Genomic DNA, 24,419 nt, shown 5'->3' on the forward strand with positions numbered 1-24,419 from the left:
CTGTCACTGCATGTCTTGAGTTCAAACCACCTTATGATATCTATTATTCATACACCTCTGGCTGGATAAGCTTTAACTGCAGAACCATCATTGTGCAAGTCATCACAAATAACTCCAAATAACTGCTGTGTCCCTGCGTGGCCTTTGACTCATTTTGCTTTAATTATTTACACTAGAAAGATATTTATTAGTTACACATATCACTAAAGAAACATCACGGCATGCATAAAAGGTAGGCTATGATAAAGAGAGACCTTGCTGTATTTGGGAGGCAGTGACAGACATTGTTTACATTATTTTTCTTAGTGGCAACTGCAGTGATTTAATTTCACTGCTTTCTCCTGCTAAAACTATTTGGCAACACATGAAAACCATGGTAAAGTAACGCAGTTAAAACGATATAACACTAAAATGATCAGTGCAATAATTAGTGCTTCATGTAGAGAGAATTGAGGAGAGTTTTGCAGGCACAGCAACACCCACGATAAAACTGCTCGATAACATGCTGCCTCTGAAGAAACATTGGTGGAAACAGCATCAACAGATGTTTGCCCTTATGCTCGTGCAAAGTACTTTGTGGAAAAAAATTGGACTTTAAAGGAGTTTGCTGTAAATGTATTGCACATATTGATACAATCTATAGCACCAGCTGTAACAAACCATTTAACTATACAGGGTTGTGTATGCTTCCTGTTAAGGATATATGGTATTCCAAGGTATGTTTACCTACGCTGTGTCAAGTTAAAGACACATCTAATGAAACACCTGTCATCCATATAGGTATTGCTGTTGCCATAGCAATATTCATTCATTCCTATCCGGGCAACTGACGAGTGCACCGTGTGCGCGCTGCGTTGGACTCTTGTGATTGGACAAGACTCGGACCATACCATACCGGAAAGAGGGGGCGTGGATATTTCTTAAAGAGCACGTGTAATATTCTTATATTTCAAAAGATATATGATTTTGAGTCCCTTTGAATATGTTACAGGAAATATAAGATATCTTACATTTCTTACAATTCTATCTTCTGTTCTATGTGGTTGTGCTATGATATGAAATGGTGTTAAATAGTTCAGGAAACCTGAACAGGAGCATGTGATTGGACAGAGTATGTGTCACTCATTGGCCATATGGGAAGTCTAACGTTAGGTAGCCCCGCCTCCTGCACACTGGCAGCCGCTGTAGCTAGCAGCAGAGCTAACGTTAGTTCTGATGCTCACATTGAATGAAAGTCGGTGTAACGTTAGCAGGCTGTTGCCACCAGCAACTGGGAATATCTCCTCACCGTCAAGTTATCTTATCTAGGCACTTAGTGAGACTGTATTAGCATTGATCATTTTACACGTTGGTGAAAAGACAGGTTCAGGGACATTTGTGGAAGGGGAAGGTAAGAGTAATTTGTATGGACGTTAGCTCTCGTAGACCAAGTATTTCTGGTTAGACAGGTAGATTTGCTAGCTAGCCTAACCGACGTTACTCGCTGCTAATTTATATATGTATCTCTAGTTTGCCTAAGTTAATTAACACAGAAGCTGTAAGTTGTGTTATGGTTAAACTGTGACACTTGTTTAAATTCCACTGTTACTTCCTGTGTGCTCGTGCTACTGCCGGGTATCAGCACAGTTAATGTTAGCATGCTGGCTAACTTAGATATCATGTTGCATGTCCTCAAGACAAGCTGGCTAGCTCCTTGTGCTAGCTAACCTTATGTGGTAAAATGTTAACATGTGAAGGTGTTACTTCCGTACAGCAACTGAGTAGTTATATGCTGCAAGCAAGCAGATACCGACGCTGTCTTGTGTCTTGTGTCTAGGACCATTGCCTGTGTGTGGCAATGCAGCGGGTCACGGCGCAGCTCGTCGCCGGGCTGGTTGCAGCGGTGCTGTCGCTGCTGGGAGAGCAGTGTTGGGCGGACGGCGGGGGCCTCAGCCTAGCAGAACGGGTCATCTGGGCTGTCAACTGCGGGGGTGAATCGCATGTAGACGTGCACGGTATTCACTTCAAAAAGGACCCGTTGGAAGGAAAACTTGGCAAAGGTGAGTCGATGTTAACGGCAGTTTTACTGCTGATGTGTATCTGCGTGTCTTGCAGGGCTTCACCTGTAAGGTGTTGCAGAGTGGGACATTGTGACGGTAAAAATCAGTCTCAAGAGTCATGTACATGTATCTGCTTGGTCCGGCTTCCGCCAGTAACCACAAGCAAATGAGGAGTCAGCATGTAGAGCTACAGCTCCGCCTCTTTCAGTATGTAGAGGAAGCAGGTGATGATATGATCAAATTGGCTGTAGGGTCATTCTTGGCTCCAGTTACTAGACACAGATACTGTAATTGCAAGTGGTGAACACATTCTGGTAACTTGCCATTTGAGACAGAAGGCCACTGTATTTCATTGAGTGCAGGAAAGGGTCAGGGCTTGTGCAATGTGTTGCTTTGCTTCACTTAAAACATGATCATTTCTCCAGTAATGTAGCTTTTAATATTTTCTGTGCACTGACTGAAGCTGACGCTATTCTCCTTCTGTAGCATCTGATTATGGCGTTCGTCTGCCAATACTGCGCTCCAGTCAAGAGGACCAGATTCTGTATCAGACTGAGCGCTACAATGAGGACACTTTTGGATATGATGTCCCGATACGCGAGGAAGGAGACTATATACTAGTTATGAAGTATGCAGAAGTTTACTTCGCCCAGTCACAGCAAAAGGTATGATTAATAAATAGGAGACATTCCGGTGTGAATGTGTATTTAATAAAGTTGTTATATTTGTCTGCACAGTTTGAATGGACAATGTATTGCATTGAGCAAGGCATGTCGTTTTTCCCTGTTTTTAAATATAGATTTCACTGCACAATTGTGTTCCGACAGTACTCTGGGAGCTGTTTGAATGCCCATCAGTGTACTCTACTGTGGGCAACATGAATGTTAAGCTGTGTGCGTGTGTGTGTGTGTGGATTAGCTGTTAATCATTGCTTGATTTGGAATTTGTTTTTCTAGGTGTTTGACGTCCGTCTAAGCGGCCATGTGGTGGTGAAGGACCTAGATATCTTTGAGCGAGTTGGTCACAGTACCGCTCATGATGAGATAGTGCCCTTTTCTATTAGACGTGGCAAGCTGAGCGTGCAAGGAGAGGTGTCCACTTTCAACGGCAAGCTCACTGTGGAGTTTGTAAAGGTGAGTTGTTAATCCATGTCACGTTACGACTATCACCTTACGGATTGTTTCTTTCAAAGAAAAAGCTATTCAAGTGTTTTCAAGAGTTTTGATAATTACAATATTTTTATGTAAGTCTTAATTCAACCCCACGTGTATAGAAGTGCTGTCCGAGCAGCTCTATTGTTTAATCACTTATTTTCTATATGAAATAGTTTATCTTCTTACGATGACAACGGGCAGCTGTGTGCGATGGACAGGCGTTGGGAGAAGTAATGTTGCTTTATATTGAAATGACTTAAATAATAGGTAGTGCCGTCATTAAAATAACTACTTCAGCAACAGTAAGAATTATCTAGTGACAAGATTTAAAGCAATAGTTTGAGAAATACAATTATTCTCTTTCTTGCTGAAAATTAGATGAAAAGGTGGACACCACTGTCTTGTCTGTTAAATATGAAGCTACCTAATGGAAGAGTATTTCCCAAAATTTTGATAGAAATTACCATCATAAGCAAATTGACTCTTCTTCAAACACGAGATCGACGTGTGAAATCGACGGCACATTTGCCTAATGAACTCCATGTCTGAAAGGCTTTATACAGCCAGTTGGCGTGTGTGTGGGCCATGCAAATGACTGGCAACGGTCGCACATCTGGTTGTCCTTTTATCGTTTTGGTTTACTCGTCGTGTAGTGTAGCAATTAACTTTACTCTTTTAGTTCACACCAGTCTAATACTGTCTGTGAATCTGCTTTCATATTTTCCACTATTTATTCACCCCTTCTTCAAGTAAGCGGTCGCTCACCCTTTTCCCCATTTCTCATAAATACGATTGCTGTTGTAATTTAGGAGAGGACATTGCAATGTCCACGAGTCTGTAGCCCGGCTCTAAATAAGCTATGAGGCCCATTAATCTATCACCCTAAGCAAATACAAAAGGGCCTCTTAACTATTTCTGCCACTGTATTGAGGTTAGTAATGATGTCACTCTTTTACTTGTCACATTTTACTCTCTGGTAATTCATCCAGCTACTCCTGCTGTGGGCTCGCAGAAGCAATTGTGTTGGTGATGTGTCTCCCTCCCCTCATATTATCCAACATCAACGCTCTACTTTTTAGACACTTCCCAAAACCTGATCTATGTTACATTTCCCTTTGTGTACTCCATGCAGTCAATACAGCACCATGTGACACTGCACTTCTGTTCCTATTGGCCTACATTAGTCAGAGAGCAGTGAGGAGAGGAGACTTGTGTATCTGCAAAAGTTTAATTTCTCCTCCTGCAAAACTTGGCACAAATGCCTAATATTAAAATGTGTGGGTAAGTGTGTTTGCAGAATATGTGTAAATAATGTGTATTCCCTTTTAAGATCTGGGAACATTTAAGATTTTTCCTGTGGGGTTTCAGAACATCTGGCTGTAGGCTACATTTGGAGAGTGGCATATTTCAAAAAAGCTTTTTATCTACCTTTATCGACCTCTAGTGACCTTCTTCTTACTGTTGGTAGATCACTTGCCCTCTCTGCAGTTTCTTTCTTTAAAAGGATACAAGTGGGACACACTGTCTGCTCCTCCTGCAAACAAATGTAAAAGTGTTCTTCCAATGAACTGACGAAATCTCACGAGCACAGATGTTTTTGTTTTGGACTGTCCACTTGTTCCAGTCTGATGATGATTGTTTCCTTCCACTGTGATAGTTTTATAGGAAAATGTAAATGTATCACCTTATTTAGATAAGGGTGCTAGAACCATCATTATGTTTCTTGTAAGAAAATAAAAAAAGAGTATGGACTATTGCTAAAAACAAGATTTAACATCACTCCTGTATGTTATTAAATCACCTTTCTTACATTTGACACTCTTGTTTTTCAGGGTTATTATGACAACCCCAAGGTCTGCGCTCTCTATGTAATGAAGGGGACATTAGAAGGTGAGTCCAGAGACTGCAAACATACCATTATGTTGCTCAACCACATGTACTTATTTTAGTAAAGTAGTCACAGCTAGAGCTTAAGCTTAAGGACAGCCTAAAAAAAAAGGATTTGGAAGCTTGAAACTTTATTTTGGGGCAAGGATTGAAGAAAGAAAACCTACTACTGCTACGTTACAATGAACAGCGACAGAAATGACTGCACGTTTTGTGTAGCACACAGTTCTTATTAAATCTCTTTTGACAAAATATAAATATACATACACAGCATATATCAGCGGCCTCTGACCTTACAACAACGACAAAAGGAAATTCAACCCAAATCACTGAGGTAAGATTGGTATTAATGTTGATGCTACCAGTTAGAGAACGTTAGACTGTTTTTTTTTGTAATGAATGGTAAATGCGTACGATGACATTCATTCATTCATGTCCACATTCATTTCGGGGCGGCTTAGGTTGAGCTTTAGGGCGTTTACAGGAGGATGGAGAAAAACAGCTGAGAGCCCCGGCACTACTTGTAGACTTGGTTGTAGCAGTGTTTTAACAAAGTGCTTTGCTAAATCCATCTGTGAACCAATTTCATTGCATATGATTTGGACAAACTCCCATTGCACTTTTTTGCTGGACAGATGTGCCGAAACTTCAGCCTCACCCTGGCTTGGAGAAGCACGAGGAAGAGGAGGAAGAAGAGGAGGATAGTGAGCCCGGCGAGGAAGGTGGGAAGAAAAAGGTCCCAGCAGGTTCCAAGAACAGGGTCCAGTCAGGGCCCCGAACACCAAACCCATACGCAGCAGACAACAGCAGCCTCATGTTTCCCATCCTTGTGGCGTTCGGGGTGTTCATCCCTACACTGTTCTGCCTCTGTCGGCTGTGAGCTACAACTAGCGATCGAGGGGACGTCGAGCAGACGAGACGGAGTGAGACTATGGAGAGGGAGAAGGGGGGTGGGGAGGGGGGAAGTGGTGGGGGGGGGGGGCGGGGGGGGGCAACAGCAGCACAGGTAAAGGCATACACACAGGAGGGAGCGTGGAGAAAATCTTGACAACGGAGGGGAAAAAAAGAGACAATAACTTTTCGGAAAGCCACTTTGCGACGAAGCAAATGCTGCTGTTTAGCAAAGAACAGGAGATGTAGGAAGTGTATGCTGTGCGCTTCTTTGTGAATGTGTTTCGCATCCACCTCTGCTGACAGTTTTGAACTATGTTAGTGATTTCCACTCAGACAGTGCAGGATTTACAGATGCCAGTCTTCACGGTTTGAAACCACATTTCAGCAACTCTGGGGTGCTCGGGAGTGATTGTTCTGGGCCCGTTTTATAAACTAAAAGCATTGTTTTCTACTGGGTGTGGCAAGGACGCACACTGTTTAACACTCCTGCTCCGCATCTGGTCAGACGTGGTCCCTAAAATTGGAAATGGTGCTGCTTAGAAATTGGTTAAGTAGTTAGTGGATATACAGTTGCCATTTGAGAGGCTCCCATTTTTCTCAACTTGCATTTTTGAGTCTTTCCACTCAGATGTAGTTAGTCCTTTGTTGACGTGCCATCATCTTCTTGCCATACGTTGTTGAAAGAAAAAAGAACTTGTCGTCGAACCAGCTCTGTAGCTGACGGGATTATTTGCTGTCTGCTGTCTAAGTCGGCTTCCCTTTTTATATAAGTTGTTTTTCCCAAATCTGTTGATGATGTGTGGTAGCGCCTGATAGACTTATTTGGCATTGTTCCATCAAACGCTGATTCAAGGCCATTAAACGCGTCTTCAACAGTGATCACAAACTCTTTTGTACTTTTACTTTTTTTTTTAAAGAAATGATCCATTTTAAAGTTCAAACATTACAAAGTGAGAATGTGAAACAGAGACACCAGAGTCGTAAGTTTATGCTGTGAAGTGCTGAAGCTAAAGTGAGTCAGGATCTTTACTGTATCTTCTGTGAGCTTTGCCTTCTCTATTCATTTATTAAGTATGCATGCCTGCCTCTTTGTTTCACCAAAGAATGTCTTTTTTTTTTTATTTAGTTAGAAAAAGAAAACTTGGTGGCCTGTTTTTAATTTGACACACGTCTTGAGGCCTCTGTGGCAAGTGGTTGAATTTGGCGATATGTGGACATACAGTACCCCTCTCTTATCCAAATTAATCTGATTTAGAGGAATAGAGCGTTGGGCGCTTTGTCATTTATTTTCTTCATAAGTTTGTGTTTTTGATTTCCCGCGGTATGCTGTGTTGACTCTGATGGGCCACGAACTTCAGTCCTCGGAGAGAACGGGTCGCTGCAGCTCCATGTTGTTGTAATGAGCCCTAAAGAATCTGTGCCAGTCGATGCACTCGTTTCAAACATCCCTAAAGTCGCTCTGTGCGGTACCACAAGTTCATCCAGCCGCAGTCAGAGATGCGAAAGCACAACATCGGTGTAAGTAGAAAATCAAATGTTTACTTGACGTTATAAACCAACAATTATTGCATTTTCCAAAATCTTCACTCGGCCTTTTCAAATCTGTTGTCTTAAAACGTTTTAATGTGGACTGTACCATTTTGTTAATTAAGTGTGAACTTTTCAGTGCAATTACGCTACTTGTTCTGGTCCTTTTGAATTGATTGATTTTTTTTTAATTTTTATTTCAATCTAAAATGTAAGCATTTTTTCCTACATGGCCACATTATCAGACTCTTCTTCTGTGTTTTTAGTCGCATCTTTTGGACGATGAGATCCCTTTTTGCTTTCCATGCGCTCTGAAAAGCAGCTTTGTTCCTCAGTTTTAATGAAGTTGAGTTGTGAACCCTCCTCTTTGTGTATCTAGTTACATCCCTTAAGTGCGTAGCTCTACTCCATGGATGATTTAGTAACTTTACCTGTTTCATTAATGCTAATGTCCCCCAACAACCCTTTGCCAGTAGTGCTGTTGCCATATGCAGGGCTTTGAAAACGGTTGATAATTCAGCTGTTGTGGATCCTTCCTCACTCCTCGAGTCTCCTTCCCATTTAGATTGATGGTGAGCAAGAAGTTAAAGCCAGAAAATATTGTTGTTTTGAATTTCTTTCTCCTTGATTTTTATTTTGAAGATGTAAACTCGACTCATATTTAAGACATACAAGCACTTTTGTTTTTCTTCTGAAAAGATGCAACATTTTCATTTAATTCAGCACCAAAGTCACCGTGTTCTGTTCCTCTGCCAGTCTACACAGTTGCGTGTGTGTATATAAGGTACTGAATCACACTTTTATCGTGTGACAACCGTTTTGTTCTCCTCTCTGTTGTGCTGTAGCTGAGGTGTTCGGGTTTCTTTGATTATCTGATGACAACTTTGTGGCCTTTCTTCTGCGGGAGGAACGGTTGCCGGTACAGAGTTTAACTTTTTTTTTTTTTTTTTAAGGTGCAGTCTGATAAACTGACTGTCGGTTAGTCAAATAAATGAGATTATGTCTGAAAATATGGGATCTTCCAATCTATTATATATAATTTAAATCAGAGCGGGGCTGATCTGGAGATATTTTATAATGCGCTTGGATTTGTATGTTTGAATTTTTTTTCTCAGGATCTATTTTGTTTTGAGTTTTTAAAACTTGATATTTTATTGGTGTGACATTTTGCACTGCCTCATGTATTTTAAGATCATGTCATTTGTGTGTTTGTCTTTGTTGCCTTGAATTATTGAATACATTGTGCTTTACTATCATTCGCCTTGAGGTTGCTCTTTTGTTGTCAAATTAGCCTTTTCTTTTCTTCTTCTTGTCAAAACACACTTTTCTGGACTAGATTTTCATTCCACAGAAACAAGTCTTGGTTGGAGTAAATGGCATATGTCAGAAGTATATCTTGAAACTCAACTTTTCTGGGAGCAAAGCCAGTCAAAAACAAAAGATAAGGTTAATAGAGAGTAGGAGAACTGTGAACTGTTTCAGTCTAGTTAGCTCCTCACTAGCCTGTGTCGGACCTGTTAGTGTCAACACATCTCGTAACTGAATGAACTAGAGTGGAATGAAGATCTGCTCTGTTTTTGTTTTTTTTCCACACAAGAACCAAAGAATTGCCGCCATTCCATCATAATTCTTTAACAGTCACCTGACGTGACGCTGGAGGTTCTTAATTTCTTCTTCTTTTCTCTCGTCTGGTAAAGCAGTCTTGTCATCAGATTTGTTGTCCCCAATCATTAGTCCCTGCCATGACACCCAATTGTCTTGAAATGTCCATCCTAAAAAAGTAATGTTAATAGCTCTGTGATAAATGTAAATTTCTTTGAGTTGACCATCTCCAGCTTGTTGCCATTTCTCCTTTTTTTCCCCCCTAATTTTTAAAGCAACTGAACATGAGATGAATTTAAACTGAGACAAATTTGAACAGCAAAACATCTGCCCACGTGTCCACCGTCCAGGCAGCCGACCCCACACACACAAACATCGAGGTCTGAAAGCCATTGATCACACAGTGCGAGTGTGTGAGACAGTATGTGTGTGTGTGTGTGTGTGCTTCAATATGAGCCCTACTGTACATATACATGTGTTTGATATGAGTGCTCTTCTGGAGGCTGTAAGCAGCAGCAGGTGGACTGAGAAATGTATTTGAGACCCCTGATCTTACTCTGATGTGGCATATATCTAAAATGGGAAAGGCTGATGAATGCTGTCTCTTTTTAATAAATGTGCTATTTTATCAGAATGTGGTGCTGCTGTTTTTCCACTCGGGACACCCCTGAGTTCCCCGTTGAGTACTTTGTAAGGTAACTTGGCATGTGACTCCACACAGCATCCAAAGTCTGGAGCATTTTGGAACTCTGTGACTTAAAAACTGTCTAATAATATTTCCTGTAGTCACAGCAAAGTTCAACAGGCGCACAGCACATGTACAAGCCCCTTGTTTATCCAGGTGTCTTTTCTTCCACCGTTTCCCACAAACTGAATACCTCTTTAAACAGAAGCACATATCTAAAAGGTGTTGGGACCAGAATATCCAAAAGAGGAACACAGCTGAACAAAGACTGAATCACGTCCATGAACAGAGATCGCCTCACACTGGTATCACGAGGCATTGTTAGATCAAGCTTTAATAACCAAAGAACTCCATAAAGTTACAGTATATCATAGTGACTATTAACATGTGTGTATATATATTTATATTTTACAAAAAATTACATTTATAAATTAATAGCTTTGACATTGAAGTGCATCATTTCCTTGTAAGCTTTGAGGCTATATGTCTTTTCAGTTGGAAAATGGATTCACCAGATGAAATGTTTACATGCAGAACACAGTTCAGTCCCAGTCCGACTTCATCGGTAGTACAGAGCCATGAAGGGTGTGTGTGAGAGGTGAACACCGCCAGTTCCACAGGATACCCCCGAAGCAGCCTGACTGCAGCCCAGGACCAGGCCCAGCTCCGGAGCAGGCAGCGTGCTGGCAACCCCATCCCCCCACACATCAGTATCGGTGTCATGCAGAGCCCCAGAAGCTGGCTTTTCTCCTGGTGGATACCTCCTGGAAGAAAACGCCATCCGCCGCATTTTCTCCAAGCTGTGAGCCCCTCCTGCACCACCCGTCACCTGTTTCAGATTCTGGAAAAGGAACAGCAGGTCTACTCTGAGCTCCACCGTGTTGCCCTGTGACCACAAACTGTACCTAAAGGAGACGAGAGACAACAGGGTTACAACCAGACACTCCCAGCCTCCATGCCTGCAACTGCTTGGTGACTTTACAGGCTTTTAGACTGAAATGAGGACTTTGTGTAAAAGTAAAGATCACAGTGAGCGTAGCTTTTTACCTTGTTGGTAGGTCTCGCTTTGCCATAGATGAAAGCACAGGATAGATATCCAGATGTTGTGGGTTGGAAAGCTGGAGGTGGAGCTCGGCTCTCATAATCGTCAACGACAAAATGTCCCTGGTGAGGAGAAACTCCACATCTGTGCCTGAGCAGGAGGAGGAAAAGAGGCAGTCAGGAGTCTGTCAGAGGCTCAGGCACAGAGTGCAGTTTAAGATGGAGCATTTCATGTCACAGACACACTCATGCCAGGCTGTAGTTTATTAATAAACCTCATGATCAGAGTAGGATCTCTGCCACAGAGATGTGTTTCACTCCTAATACCTTGTTAATCTGTCAGCAGGATATCAACACCCAGAGGGGACATTAAGACTCATTTGTATGCAGAGAACATGGTCCTCTATAAAGCTGCATTCATCAAGTCATTAATGTCCTCCAAGCTGCTTTTCAAGCACATTAGCTTTTACTTCTACAGTTTATGACATTCGTGCACTCTTTCAACATAATATACGGGTTTGATGCTGCATCTTCCTCTCTGCTGAGTGATGCAGCCTACTCATTCATCCCCATCCTAAATCAAAGTTAATTTGACGATGAATTGAAATACTTTTAATGAGCAAGCTGCTCTTTTTTTCTATTACATTATATATTCCATACAATTTGTGTGCTGTAGAAATCTCCAAATCTAATGAGCATGTTTCGTGGTGAAGAAGTGACCTAAATGTAAGTAATGACAATGTGTTTTGAAGCAGTTGAATTTTTCTCCACTGTGCAATTAAAACATGGAAATTTAACCCAATCTTAATTTTGGGGGGTTGAGCTCTGCAACCCATCAAGGGCCGCTGTGTGTCTCTTAGTAAATCATCTCTACCAGGACCAACACAACATTAGTTCTACATTAGACCATAAGCAAATAAAGTTCATTATTACATAGCATGTGTTTCAGTTGGATCTACTGCGTCTTACCTCCTCTCAATCGGCCTTGAATTCCTCTTACGCTTCTGCAGTTGACTCCTTCCTGACAGCAGTGATACACCCGTCGGACAAAGCTGAAGAGAGATTTTCCTGGGAAAACCGGGTGCCGGGAGGCTCTCGGTGAAAAGGGCCGAACACGGAGCTGCAATAGCGTTGCATTATCCTCGGGAGCTTGTGTGGTTTCCAGCCAAGGCGCCACCAGCTCTGCGCACCGCTCCAGGTGCGTCTCCGCGATCCCGCGCCTCAACGAGTCCATGCGTAAAGTTGGTCCGGAGGATTCATCTGCAGTTTTTTGGGACTGTGACAGAAATCCCATCTTGTCTAGTGCGCGACCAAATACTCCAATGTCCCTTGTCATCACCGAGAAAAGAAATATAGCAATCCATATGCAGTGCGAGGAGGCCATGGTGCTATATCTCTAAATCCTGGCCTTTGGATCCTCACTGATGGATAACAGGCAGCTTCTCTGTTGTGCCAACTCTCTCTGCCTGCTATATATCCCACTGACAATGGGGACATCTTACCACTTAGAATTTGAATCCCGACCCTCCTCACAGACCCTGCCCCTCTTATTGTTCGAGCCCTTAACCACCCATTTACCCCCCACTGCTTTCTTTTAATGCGCCTGCATAATGAGGCGCCCCGAAGAGCGCCGACCCCAACCATTCAAATTCAGCGACTTGGCTAATGACTCTAATGACTCCATATCTGGAACATCAAGAACCATTATATTTACCAACACGTATAGCTCAGAAACATTCGGACAGAACAGGAGTAATAACGTTTTATGAGCACGTGTTTGGCTTTTCAAATAGCTTTGCGCACGTCCCTCTTCGGACCAGTTGTAACCATATGATGCGAGGCTTTAAGCCTGAAGTGAAAAACAATGGCTCCCGATTGGAGGCTCACATGCAGGCCGCTGATGGACCTAATAAGGCCGTGTTGCCCCTGTGGTTTTAAACAAGCATTGACAAAAGTAGCTCACAAGACTCAGCACTGAGAGGATCATGTATTCATTTAATACCCACTAATAATGCACTACAGCATATCACAGTGGACCTTTTCTTTGCAAACATTACAATAAAAGTATTTTTTAACAAATAACACTTTTGATGAAAAAAACACACAGTAAATATAATAGCCGAGTAGTTAAATAAGACTTGTTATGCTACCAAAGAGTTGATTTCAAATAAATATCTATAAAAAGTTTTAGATAATTGTATAAATTTGTATAATAAACCAATACAGTGTTGCAGTGTGCGCAGCGAGTTAAAGTAGGATCATGTATAAAAGAAGTTAAATAGTATCAAGATTTAACCTGGCTTTAGTAAAAATGTCAAATTAAATGAATAAACAAGTAAGAGGAATTTTTACATTTGCTTCAGTGATGATGAAAGGAAAATACCTGCAAAGTGAAAAGGTTGTAAAATGTGTGCAGTGTGTTAACAGGAGCTTAATTTGGCAAAATGGTGCTTCTAGATACAAGAGGTAATATGTTTGAGCATAACAGAAAAAAAAAACATGCACAAAAAATAACTTAAAACTATGGCTGGAACCTCATTGTTAACAAAACGTACGTTACATAACTTTAACCAACCATCCTCTCTGACATTCATAATACAAATTTAGAAAATGCAAAGTTCTGCTATAAATGGGAGTGTCATACGGTTTTATAGCACAGCAGATGCTAATATCATACAATCTGCTGTGGGGAAAAGTAAACCGCAGCAGCAACAAAAAACGCTTTAAAATCATATCCTCAGCTTTTCTCCGTTCATTTTAAGGTTACTCACAAGGCAGCTTTTCATATCTTAAGAGAACACAGCAGACGCCGCGACGCTGTCCCGTCAGAGCAGGTTAACCCCGTGTTTCAGCAGTCTGTGTCGTGCCTTACCGGGAAGCGAGAAAGCACTGTCCTGGTGGTTAGGGATGCCGGAGTTCCTTAGCGATCCCCCATGCTGCTGGAAGTAAGTTTCCTGGGCCACGCTGCGGGTTCCATACACCGCAGCTCCAGCACTCCTGCGGTGAAAATGTCACATTTACAATTCAAGATTGTAGGATGAAGACATGTTATGCAAAAGAGCAAAGTGACATAAATAAGACAAAACATCAGAACTTTCTCTTCCAGTAAATGTGAGTTGTTGGGAGTGCGATCTAGAGGAAGATCCATCTAGAGGAAGAACATTTAGGGATTGGTGGGATGTGACCGATAGACCAGATGAATTGACAGATCCAACCCCCAACCCCCGACTTCTACTTGAGGAGCCATGAAAGGCACGAGAACTACCCCCCCCCACCCCCCACCCAACAACCACCATCATCAAGTCACTGCCGTACTGACCTGATAATAGCCTCCTGCAGAGTTTCAGTGTTACAGAAATGTGAGTGAAGAAGTGATGTGGCTCTCACAAAAGGACGCTCTGGGGCTCCCCCCGGTCGACCAGACAGGTTGGCTGCAGTGACACACAATAACAAGAGACTCAGTACCCACAGTGGCACATTAACCTGGACATGCATGCCTGCTGCACAAAGGAATGCTGATCACAGTCGTACTAATTAGCCATCAGCTCATGCAAAAACAAATATAAACAACCCCCCTAGTCCCCAGGTAGAGACGGCCGGGCAGAAGATACTCACTCTAGAAGAAAAGTGAAAAGCGGGAAACTGGGAAAGACAGAATTTTCAGGAATTATTAGAAATGCAACAAAGATGCAAAGCGAGTTAAGAACAAGAGAGAGACTAAGAGTGAACGAAGAGAGGAGATAGTTTGAAGTGTTATGGGAGCCTCACTTGTCAGCGTGCTCTGAATGCAGTCAAAGTGGGCAAAGATGTAGGGTCCTGGAGTGCCCGGGGCCCCTGGAGAGATGGTCCTCAGATGGGCCTCCAGTCCATTGAGTGACGCCAGGCTGCTGTGATACTGGATACAAACCATAGAGGAAGAGCCATATGTTAGCATTACCAAGACAAACGTAGTGCACTCATGTACAGCTGGTGGATTACTGAGGGAGGCATTGCGATGTGTATCAGCTGTGTCATTAAGTTTCTTTTTGTCCTCCTCAAAAGAACTAAAGTGCATCGTTTTTTTTTCAAAAACTTACAATATCCTAATGTGACAAAAAATGAGAGAAATTATTATTACGGTTCCCGTTGTTTCTCACCACTTCCTCCATAGAATCTGTGTCACTCAAGAAGTGAGGCTCCACCAGCAGAGCCAGCACCAAGCCTTTCACCCGGTGCAGGTACAGCGTCATGGGAATCAGCGGACACTCCTCTTGGCTCTCAAGAGCACCAGAGCGACGAGGATCTGGTATCTCTGCCTCGTGGCCCTGAACATTTCCACAGCCACCTCCGCTGACCTCTTCCAAAACGTTATCGCCATGTGAGTCCTCAGCCCCGCTGAAGTCAAACACTGTCCCACAAGCTGTGTCTCCATCTCCTCCGCCTCCATTTAGATACAATGAGCTGTCGCCTTCATTAAGCATCGAACCGACTCCATCTCCGTTGCTTTGAAAGCTGTGATAATCCAGCACTTCCTCCTCAGCTACAGGGGAGTGTTTTCCGTTTGAGAAAGGGGACTCTAGCTGCTGCGGTGGGGGGTCAGCGGAGCTCTGCGATGGATCTGGGCTAAACACGGAGCTGTCAGACAAGTGAGGACTGAAGGACACCTTCTGGGGAGACTGGGAGGAACCTGTATCAGACGACTCTGACTCAGTGGAGGGAGTGTCGGATAACGTTCTTGACAGGCGGGTTTTTCTCAAGGGGGTGTTTTTGTGTGGAGTAGAACGGGAGCTGAAGGACAGAAAACAGTTTCAGGCACTCCGAATTATCTGGGAAATGCTACGCAAACAGAACAGAAACTCAGCGAGGGAAGACGCTACCTGAAATCTTTGTCGACGGGGGCGGATTGCAGATACTGAAGCTCAGACATGGTCAGGAATACAGTGGTGGAGCTGACGGTACTCGGCCCGTTGGACCTCTGGGCCTGCATCCAAATAAAAACACTGGCTTGAGACTTTTTACTGTTAAAAGGAATGGTTCAACACTTTGTATATGCTAATTGGCTTTCTCGTCAAGAGTTGGATAGCCACTCTCAGACAAAAGTCAAACTTTTTTTTAGTAATGCTAGTCTTGCAATCTGTCTTTTTTTTAAATGTCTGAAACACTTTGGTAGTCCAAATTACTGGTTCTTGGCCAGTTCTCAACTTTTTATATTATTTAGTTAAATTAAAGAGTGATTAGTTTACTTCAAATGTTTTATACAGAACTGTTTGGGGGCCCTTGGTGAGGCTTAATTGAGCACGTAGTCCTGCCATCGCATCTTACCATGGTGTATGTTTCACTCTCATGAACCATCACCTTCATCGTGAGCTCTGGAGACATCTGCGTGCTTACAACTCTGTGGAGAAAAGGCCGAAAAGTGAGATTTCCAAACCTGTTATTTCCAAAAGGTATCCCACAGAGGTACAGTCAAAATGTCAGCTCACCTTCCTCTGAAAAGAATACAGCCTGCTGACACTAGAGGGCAGCGCTGACAGGCCTGGAGAATGAGGGCAGCTTTGAGCAGGAGAAGTGGGTCAATCTGGGGACAAGAATTCAAAATGTTACCGTTCAGTTCATGTAAAAGCAAAGACTCTGAAAGGTGATAAATATACAATATATGGGCTAATAACTTCATTAAGTTCAGTTGTTACACCAAGAGACACTAATGCAAAGACACGGCCAGTGTTGTAAGATACATTTTGTATTATGCTGCGTCATCTATTGTATAATGTGACAGAATTGGCATGTCTCAGTGTATTGTGCAAAATCTAGAGAATTGTATTTTACAAAATGTGCTTTAAAAATAACCCATTTGGTTGGCAGTTTGTGCCTGTCTAAATCTATTCTCTAGGTGCAATGACTATGCAGAAAGTTTGCCAAGACATACTGAACACTTACACAATATTACAAGACATTGTGACATAGTCATATCCTGTCTGAGAACATCTCGGTGTGCAGCAGCAGCAGCAGCAGCATTAGAAAAGGAATTGTGGAACTGTGACACCATTTTGTACGTACATTAGTGGAGTCAATTGTTCTCAAGCAGCTGAAGATGTGATGAAGCTCTGACGATCCTGACTCCAGGTGTGAGAGGTACTGCGCCCATCGACTAGCCAGAGTTTCCTGACTGTTAAGCTACAGTGCAAAACAAAGTTTAAATTACAGCATGGATCTTTTAAAATACACAATTTGAAAGAATTACCCTAAATAAGCAAAATAACCCGCTGGTTTGAAACAGAATTATTGCCTAGTTTCTGTTTATTATGTGACTTTTACTCAGATTCTTTGTAGATTGATAGTCTTTCTTTACAAAAACATCTTAATATCTGTGAGACAACCCAGAAACAAAACAAGGTTACTGTGGTGTAAGACAACTAGACCGCTGAAGAGTGCACCTGGTAGCTCCGTCGGACAGAGCCATTGTAGAAACAAAAGAGGTTTATTAGCTGATCCAGGAGCTCACAGACACTGATGGTGGGGACTTCCACTGAGCAGCCAAGAGCCTGGGAGGAACCAAAAGATGTCCCCAAAATAATCATCACACACAGTCAGAAACATCTTTGAAAAGTTGCAGCTGAACCACCTGTGTGCTCACTCACCCAGAAAAAGTCATCTTTCATGCGGATGGAAAACTTGATGCGGCGCAGCCTTAGTATGCGCACAGGGGAGGAGGAGAGCTCAGAGACACAGCGGCCCGCGCCAGCAAGCTGACCACAGAGCAGCTCCTGCTCATCTACAGGGGTCTGGCAGAAATAGATGCAGAAACTAACATTGAAGCACATAAAGAAGCATTAGATAATCATTATCATATGTAATAATGTGTCATAGTGTCAAACCTCTTCAGGGTAGAAGTAGCAGATTCCCTCTCTTGTAGGATCACCCTCTCCTGTGACTTTGGATCCATCATAGAGGAAGAAATAAGTACACCTGTAAAGTAAATACACAAAGAAAGTTTATTTATTTTTGCACAATTAATATCAACATAACGGAGATAAATAATATCACAGTGCAGGAAGAGGCAAAAAAGCCAACTGGGCTTATTTGAAGCCTCCACCTATATAATATTAACATTTCACAATATTACAGAGAACATAAAATTAATATGCATAAGATATGACTACGTGAAATATGTTGGACAAAATAGTGCGTGGCTGCTTGTGTAATGCAATGTGCATGTCGTATGTTTGGTGTACAATAATAATCAGTATTACTTCGTTTATAGAGGCGGACAGAGAATGCACACACAAAGATCAGAGTAGTGGTTTGTTTTTTCACGCACTGCAGACAGCAGTAAGCAGAAGTGAGCCTTTATACCATCCTGCAGATAGATGGTCTCAGCTGATCTTACCTTCTGGAGTCTGGCTGCATGAACTCAGTCATCACCAAGAGAAGCCCAGAAAAGAAGCTAGATGTCGCTCAGGTCATCCGTTATCCTAGACCCATGTATTTCCTACCGGACACACTGAAGATTCAGTCTGACAACAAAAAAAAAGTAGAACTGCGACTTCGAGAGAGATGTTACAAATCCTCCGACGCGCTGCAGGCTGTCAGCTGTTTGGCACAAACAAAACAAAGATGATATTAAATATCACACACACGCGCGCGACAGCAGCAACGGACAGTGTTCTCATCCACTTTTAACGTGCAATTGCTACTAAAGGTAGTCAGTTTGACAGAGTTAGCGCCACTTGAGGAATGCGGGTCAGTCAGTCACACGTAACGTGAGTGGAAGTCATGTGAAAGTATGGCAAGCTTACAGGGACAAACTAGTGGCCATTACGAAACACTCAACAAGCCATAGTGGCGGAGTATATACTCACAACTTACTTTAAGCAGGCTATGAGTCGCACTACGTCAATAGATAAAAAGCATTACAAGTAAAAGTTGTTCTACATGAATACTGATGAATTTATGTGTAGACAACATATTAATGTCGCAGGGGGTGACGTGAAGCTAGATCTAACTTTACTTTTGGATATCTCAGTCTGGTGCAAAGGATCATATTTTATGAAATGATTATGCTTTCTATGTCAAATCTTGCTCTTCACAGTATAGTTGTCAGATGTATATAGTATGGAAATACTCTGGTAACGGACAGGTGCCATCAAATTGTACATAAGCCTATGTAGCCTATTTGAGTACAGTAAAGGTACTTCAGAAGGACCACAAAAGGTAGCTGTGGTATCATAGAAGCCCCTGTTATTCCTACATGTACACTATAACCTCTCGATACTGTGCATGATTACACTGGAAATTCTCCTTTATATGGAGATTTAATTACAAGCTTTTAAATTATTGAAAAGAAAGGAAAACACAGCCAGACATGTAATATGCAGGGGATTACACGTGTGCTTACATTGAACATACATGGCAAGAGACTGCGTATGAAATGAACCTTACAGTACATCTTCCTTTGAAGCCATAGTGAATCCTATTTTCAATGCTCGATTGAGGATGCCTTCAGAAATTGACGGCCAATGGCTGGATTAAAGCGCGATCAAACCGGAGTCAACTGATCAGGAGAGATCTGTCCATGCTTCCTCTCTATTCTCAAGTCAGGACTCGGATCTATATCTTCGATACAACCTTAATCGTTGGAGATAAAATTGTGTAGAGTCGCTAAGCAGCCCGCCATCTTGAATTTGTCCAAACCTCCGTGCAGGAGTGCAGAGCTCAGCAGCAGGGGCGTAATTTACGGGGGGACCGTGTTTATACTAAGGTCTTTGGTGGTTTGGTGCGAATAAACAAACGACCAGCGGTCAAAGTCAACCAAATAATGAAAGTTTATTGTGAGAAGGAACAGGACGTTTGAAATCGTTTTGTTATTATTTTCCTGCTGTTATAGTCAGAGGAAATCAACGCCACCTGTTGATGAGCACTTTATGACACACATACAGGCTCATGAACAACATTAGGAGGAAAGAAAAACAAAGTGGCCGATGGGAAACACAATACTCACAATTAGTGTAAGATTGAAGCGTTTAAGCAACACATGTTTTGAAATAATGAAGCTGGGTGCAGTTAGACGATTCTGTAAGTTCCGGTAATGTTACAGACTTCATACATGATGTTGATACATTTTATCTTGCTTAAATATGGTTTGTTACGGTTATTAATCTCTGCATGTGTATACATGTTCAGCATTGGTTTCATTAGTTTAGGCGCTGTTTTAATTTACAGCACATGATGATCTTCTGTAACGTGACTTCTTTATCGCTATTTTTGACATACTATACTATGACTTTTTATAACACTTTTTACACATTGATCTATTTTTTTCGACATACTATACAATGATATGGCATATCCGGATTTTATATTTTATCATTTTTATAAAGATAATTTTATGGCATACTATGCTATATGTTTCTGTATTTTCTATGAAATACTAGAAATACTAGACATCTTTTATTAGATTGGTTAGGACATTTTTATGACATACTCTTCTTGCAAACTATCATATGATACTTAAAAAAAAATGTTTTAAGAAATACTATTCTATGACATTTTATGCCACTTTAATGGCAATATACACTATATATTATGACATTACATTTGTGTATGGCCATGACTTTTTATGACTCTTTTACAGCACATTATATAATGGCATTTAAATAACGTTTTTGTGAAATACTATACTATGACTCTTTTATGGAAAACTATATCATTACTCTTATTTTGTCAAACTATATTATGACATTTTATGTAATACTACATTAAATGATCATTTTATTACATTTTTTCTGTATTACTTTGCAATTATCTTTTTATTGCACACTATACTATAATATTTAGCCCATTTCAGTCAGAACCTTCAAAGGGTTCTGTGTAGCAGGTTCTCACCTGTCTGTGCACATCCAACATTTTATAACTACGCAGACAGGCTATGTCTCATTTGTGGAGTGCCATTTGGGTTCAATATTTTAGCCGTCGCCATCTTGTTTTTTGGCTTATTGCATCCAGAAGAAAGACGAAAGGGTGGGACTAAGTACAACAGAACACTGAATAATGTATTTTTAGGAGACCAAAACGGATACAATCCTCAACGTCACTGGAGTTTAATACCAGAGTGAAGACAGGTCACAGATTATATTTGATTTGTTTTCTGATTCACCATTTGGTTTAAATATATGTTCATTGTATGTCTGAACAACAAAAGGACCACAAACAACTTTCCTCCATTTATTAGAAAGATTTGTCTGAATATGAACCAAAGACATTTTCTCTAGGCATTTAAAGAAAGAATGTAGAAAGACCTTGCATGGTGTAAATGAAGAGGCAGCCTCATAATTTAGAGCAATACTTGTTATCTCTAAGGCAAAGAATAAAGTACCGTATGCCACAGGAATTAGTTTGAACTTTTTTACTTCACATTATCTGTGATTCCACAATGTGTCTAAATCACACACACAAGGCAACCAAAACGTGTTCTTGAATAGCCAAGTTACCTGATCTCAATCCAACTGAGAATGTGTTTCACTTGCTGAACACCAAACTTCGCGAAAAAAGTCACAACAAAGGATTTGCAACCAAATATGAAATAAACAGTTCCTAGAGTACTCTTCGGATGTGGATGTAGGTTTCCCGTATTGAAGTCATTCATTGTTTAATTCATTCATTTTTAAATCCAATGTGCTGGAGTACAGTTTGTGTGTCAATGCACAGTGATTTCATTGATGATGAAATTCTTCTTGGGAACAGGGTTTACACAGCGCCTCCACAGAGGCTCCACATCTTCATGACACTGCCCTGAAGTCTCACCGGGCCTTAAGCCCACCTTGTGGCAACTCTTGCCGAGACAATTTCGGGATTGAAGTAACATGTGGGCAACTAAAGGGAAGATTCCAATACTGTCAACATCTGCTGACTGCACTAGGAGGCCCTGTGTGCTGCTGCATGTGTAGAGTCGCACAGTGCAGTACCGCAACAACAAGATACGACACACAAAAGACATTGCTGCCCCATTGCAGTTAACTCCCCCCGAGTTTATATGACAAATTGTCAGACCAGGAATAAATAAAACATTGTTTTAACATATTATAATAGTGAGGTAAAACATTGGCATTTCTTTGCATGGTCACAGCAGCTGCTTATCAAGTAATAACATTTCTTTCTCCATCTTCCTCATTTTAAGTGCTCTGTATGCCATCTGTTGGTCCCGGTTCTCTATCTCCTTCTTGAGGTAGCAGCAGTAAAGGGTTCTTATATCGTCTGTCTGCCTCTGCAAAAGAAATGAAACAACACATGAGCTCGTATTGTTCTTATTCGTTGTCACTACCTTAACCCACCACTGAAACAAAACTCACCACAGCACTTCTTCCACTGATTGTAGCACAAGCTGAGTTATCCCTCTCCTGGAAGCTGTGCACATCCTACAAAAAATAACGTCTATATGGTTAGTGTTCAAAAGCCTAAAAAAACAACCCCGTCTCCTATAAAATTACGCATTGGAACTAAACTGCACTCTCAATTAGTTTCCAGAGAAACGTTTTCTCCCAGATTATGGTTGCAGTTTGAAACTACTTATTTATAACTACTAACTACTAGTTATTTAGTTGAAGTTCAAGACCTTTATTTGTCCCAGAGGGGCGATTTGATCTGACGCACTACCAATAAAAAACAAGACACACAAGATAAAAACCACTCATAACTAACCACACATAATAAAAACACATGTAAATAGAAGAGTTAAAGGTGAATGAATGAAGTAAATAAGTTAAACCGCACATTTAGGAAACAAAAGTACACACAAGTACACTTGTGTGGAGGGACAGGGCTGCTAAAAAATGAAACATGTTCAGCAGCACTTACCCCTTCAAAATGAGTGTCACTGACGTCTGTCTCATCACTGCTCAGGCTCTCTGGTTCAGTCTTTGTTACAGGCAAGAGGAGGACAGGATGGCCGGAGACTGTATGGGCGGGGCCCAACATGGAGTTAGACAAGGGGAAATTCTTTCAAGTTTCAATCAGACTACAAGTTCACGTACCACTAATAAATGAGCTGTCGGATCCAGTCAGTGGCTCAATACAAGCACCTCCTAGGACCTCCACTCTCAGCCTGTTGTCTTTGTGCTGCAGCACATCCTCCTCTGCAGAAGTCAGCGACGGCGTTGCTGAATCCCCTTCATTCCTCATCACCTCGACCTGTCTTCTTTTTGCTGAATGAGCACAGACCTGAGAGGTGAAACACTACCCTGGACATTATTATGATGGAACATGTAGACTTGCACGAACAAGGTTACCTGTTTGCACTATATTTTTATGTTTGACTTTCACTTGCTGCCACGACCTTTTGTAGCCGCTGTCCGTTACCCTGGGAAGTCGTGAAAAATAATAAAAGGTTATGTGTCAGTGATGGTGAAATTATTGTAAAGTCCAAATATTAGAGTGAGTAATATTTTAAACCAAGTTTAATTAGACACACTTATGTGAATAAATCTTCTTACGTGTTTATTTTATCAGCAATTCTCTGCCAGGCTTCTTCTCTAAGTTTAGAGGCACTGGTAGTGTTTGATTTGGCTGTCAATATCTCTTTCTCTTCTTCATACAACTTCAAGATGAGTTCCTGCTCTTTAGAGCTGAAGAAATGTGCCCTCTCCTGTTTTCTCATCATCTGGAAATCTATTAAAAAAAACACAAAAATAAAGGACCTGTAAATATACATGTTTGCGAGTCTAAATGATTATTGTTTCAGTATATTTCATGAGATGAGATCATGAACACGGTCTCCTCACCTCTGTCTGTGTTCATTTATAATGATCCGGGTTTCGGCGTGCGATTGCTTTTCCCTTGTGACCGAGCGGGTGCGCGCAGTTATCCGAGATGTTTCAATGCTCGATTTAGTAATCAAATCGTTACCCACGGTCTTCACACGGAATAAACCCGATCGTAATAAATAGTGCAGTTTAGTCAAGGCACGCTTCAACATTAATCAATAACTGTCCAAGCTACGGAAACGGATTAAACGACAACCGGTGTTGTGAAGCTAGTTATCAGCTAGCTTTGTTAACCCAGGATTTTCTAATTCGGCTTAAGGCGCGTTCACGTGAAAGAGGTGGAGTCTGTAACAAAGAGCGAGTCACGTGAAACAGGTCTACATCATGCTACTAGATATTTACCATTGTTCCACACGAGACATCTCGTCTAAATGCAATAAATAACGTTATGTGAAATAACAGATAAGTAAAACATAAGTGAAGGATATAATAGCCAGATATGTGCACATTTCACAAATGTAACTACACTGTGTTTGATGATTATTTGAATTCACTTTATTTCCAATTTAAAGTTCAGCCTCAGCCTTTTATTTCTCCAGAATTTAACATTTATAGACAAGCTTTAATCAGTGTATGCAGCTATGTAAAAACATTTAACACTCAATTGTGAAAAGGGACATGAATTCAAAGGCTGGTAATTATGTTGCATCACTGTATGCCATTTACATTTTTAGGTGAAATGTTTCCCACCGTCGCAGGTGTGAGGGAGGGAGATGTCAATCATAGTTCGTACACGTTTTCACTCCTCAAGGCCAAATCAGCCATATGTGAACTTGCCTGTATGAATGAACAAAGG

The 24,419-nt window shown here is 41.4% G+C and overlaps 3 protein-coding genes across 4 annotated transcripts; 1 reads left to right on the top strand and 2 right to left on the bottom strand.

Moving 5' to 3' along the window:
• The first annotated feature begins 1,193 nt into the window (after positions 1–1,193).
• Positions 1,194–6,015, top strand: mlec (malectin). Its single transcript, XM_079160794.1, has 6 exons — positions 1,194–1,390; positions 1,817–2,039; positions 2,526–2,704; positions 2,996–3,172; positions 5,026–5,083; positions 5,716–6,015. Exons 2-6 carry the CDS (start codon positions 1,838–1,840, stop codon positions 5,958–5,960), a joined length of 861 nt encoding a protein of 286 aa, XP_079016920.1. The 5' UTR covers positions 1,194–1,390; positions 1,817–1,837; the 3' UTR covers positions 5,961–6,015.
• Positions 6,016–12,804: 6,789 nt separating this feature from the next.
• On the bottom strand, positions 12,805–18,535 carry hps4 (HPS4 biogenesis of lysosomal organelles complex 3 subunit 2). 2 transcript variants are annotated; one of them, XM_079162025.1, is made up of 12 exons: positions 18,196–18,535; positions 17,684–17,774; positions 17,447–17,590; positions 17,243–17,350; positions 16,866–16,982; positions 16,292–16,386; positions 16,131–16,203; positions 15,686–15,789; positions 14,966–15,596; positions 14,598–14,724; positions 14,149–14,260; positions 12,805–13,826 (listed from the first exon to the last, which is right to left on the bottom strand). In XM_079162025.1, exons 1-12 carry the CDS (start codon positions 18,225–18,227, stop codon positions 13,655–13,657), a joined length of 1,806 nt encoding a protein of 601 aa, XP_079018151.1. In that variant the 5' UTR covers positions 18,228–18,535; the 3' UTR covers positions 12,805–13,654. The 2 variants fall into 2 exon arrangements, with proteins under 2 accessions (XP_079018151.1, XP_079018152.1); XM_079162026.1 differs by lacking the exon at positions 12,805–13,826 and adding an exon at positions 14,445–14,471 and having other exon boundaries at positions 14,158–14,260.
• A 2,596-nt stretch (positions 18,536–21,131) lies between these two features.
• On the bottom strand, positions 21,132–23,721 carry LOC306698011 (uncharacterized protein). The gene is made up of 7 exons (XM_079162148.1): positions 23,582–23,721; positions 23,294–23,468; positions 23,090–23,160; positions 22,835–23,005; positions 22,659–22,756; positions 22,154–22,219; positions 21,132–22,068 (listed from the first exon to the last, which is right to left on the bottom strand). The coding sequence occupies exons 1-7, from the start codon at positions 23,595–23,597 to the stop codon at positions 21,925–21,927; spliced, it is 741 nt and encodes a 246-aa protein (XP_079018274.1). The 5' UTR covers positions 23,598–23,721; the 3' UTR covers positions 21,132–21,924.
• Between the last annotated feature and the right edge of the window lie 698 nt (positions 23,722–24,419).

Source organism: Pholis gunnellus (genome assembly GCF_910591455.1).
Source record: "Pholis gunnellus genome assembly, chromosome: 6".
Classification (NCBI taxonomy): Eukaryota; Metazoa; Chordata; class Actinopteri; order Perciformes; family Pholidae; genus Pholis; species Pholis gunnellus.

What these genes read in the sequence shown, in the direction of transcription:
- LOC306698011 (XM_079162148.1), bottom strand. An exon ending in ATTGCTGATAAAATAAACAC is followed by an intron (nt 23,161 to 23,293) that starts GTAAGAAGATTT and finishes ACGACTTCCCAG; the next exon opens with GGTAACGGACAGCGGCTACA. An exon ending in TCAGTGGAAGAAGTGCTGTG is followed by an intron (nt 22,069 to 22,153) that starts GTGAGTTTTGTT and finishes TTTCTTTTGCAG; the next exon opens with AGGCAGACAGACGATATAAG.
- hps4 (XM_079162025.1), bottom strand. Translation starts at nt 18,227, where the DNA reads ATGACTGAGTTCATGCAGCCAGACTCCAGAAG. An exon ending in TGAAAGATGACTTTTTCTGG is followed by an intron (nt 17,351 to 17,446) that starts GTGAGTGAGCAC and finishes GGTTCCTCCCAG; the next exon opens with GCTCTTGGCTGCTCAGTGGA. An exon ending in GAACAATTGACTCCACTAAT is followed by an intron (nt 16,387 to 16,865) that starts GTACGTACAAAA and finishes TCTTGTCCCCAG; the next exon opens with ATTGACCCACTTCTCCTGCT.
- mlec (XM_079160794.1), top strand. Translation starts at nt 1,838, where the DNA reads ATGCAGCGGGTCACGGCGCAGCTCGTCGCCGGGCTGGTTGCAGCGGTG. An exon ending in GGAAGGAAAACTTGGCAAAG is followed by an intron (nt 2,040 to 2,525) that starts GTGAGTCGATGT and finishes CTCCTTCTGTAG; the next exon opens with CATCTGATTATGGCGTTCGT. An exon ending in AATGAAGGGGACATTAGAAG is followed by an intron (nt 5,084 to 5,715) that starts GTGAGTCCAGAG and finishes TTTGCTGGACAG; the next exon opens with ATGTGCCGAAACTTCAGCCT.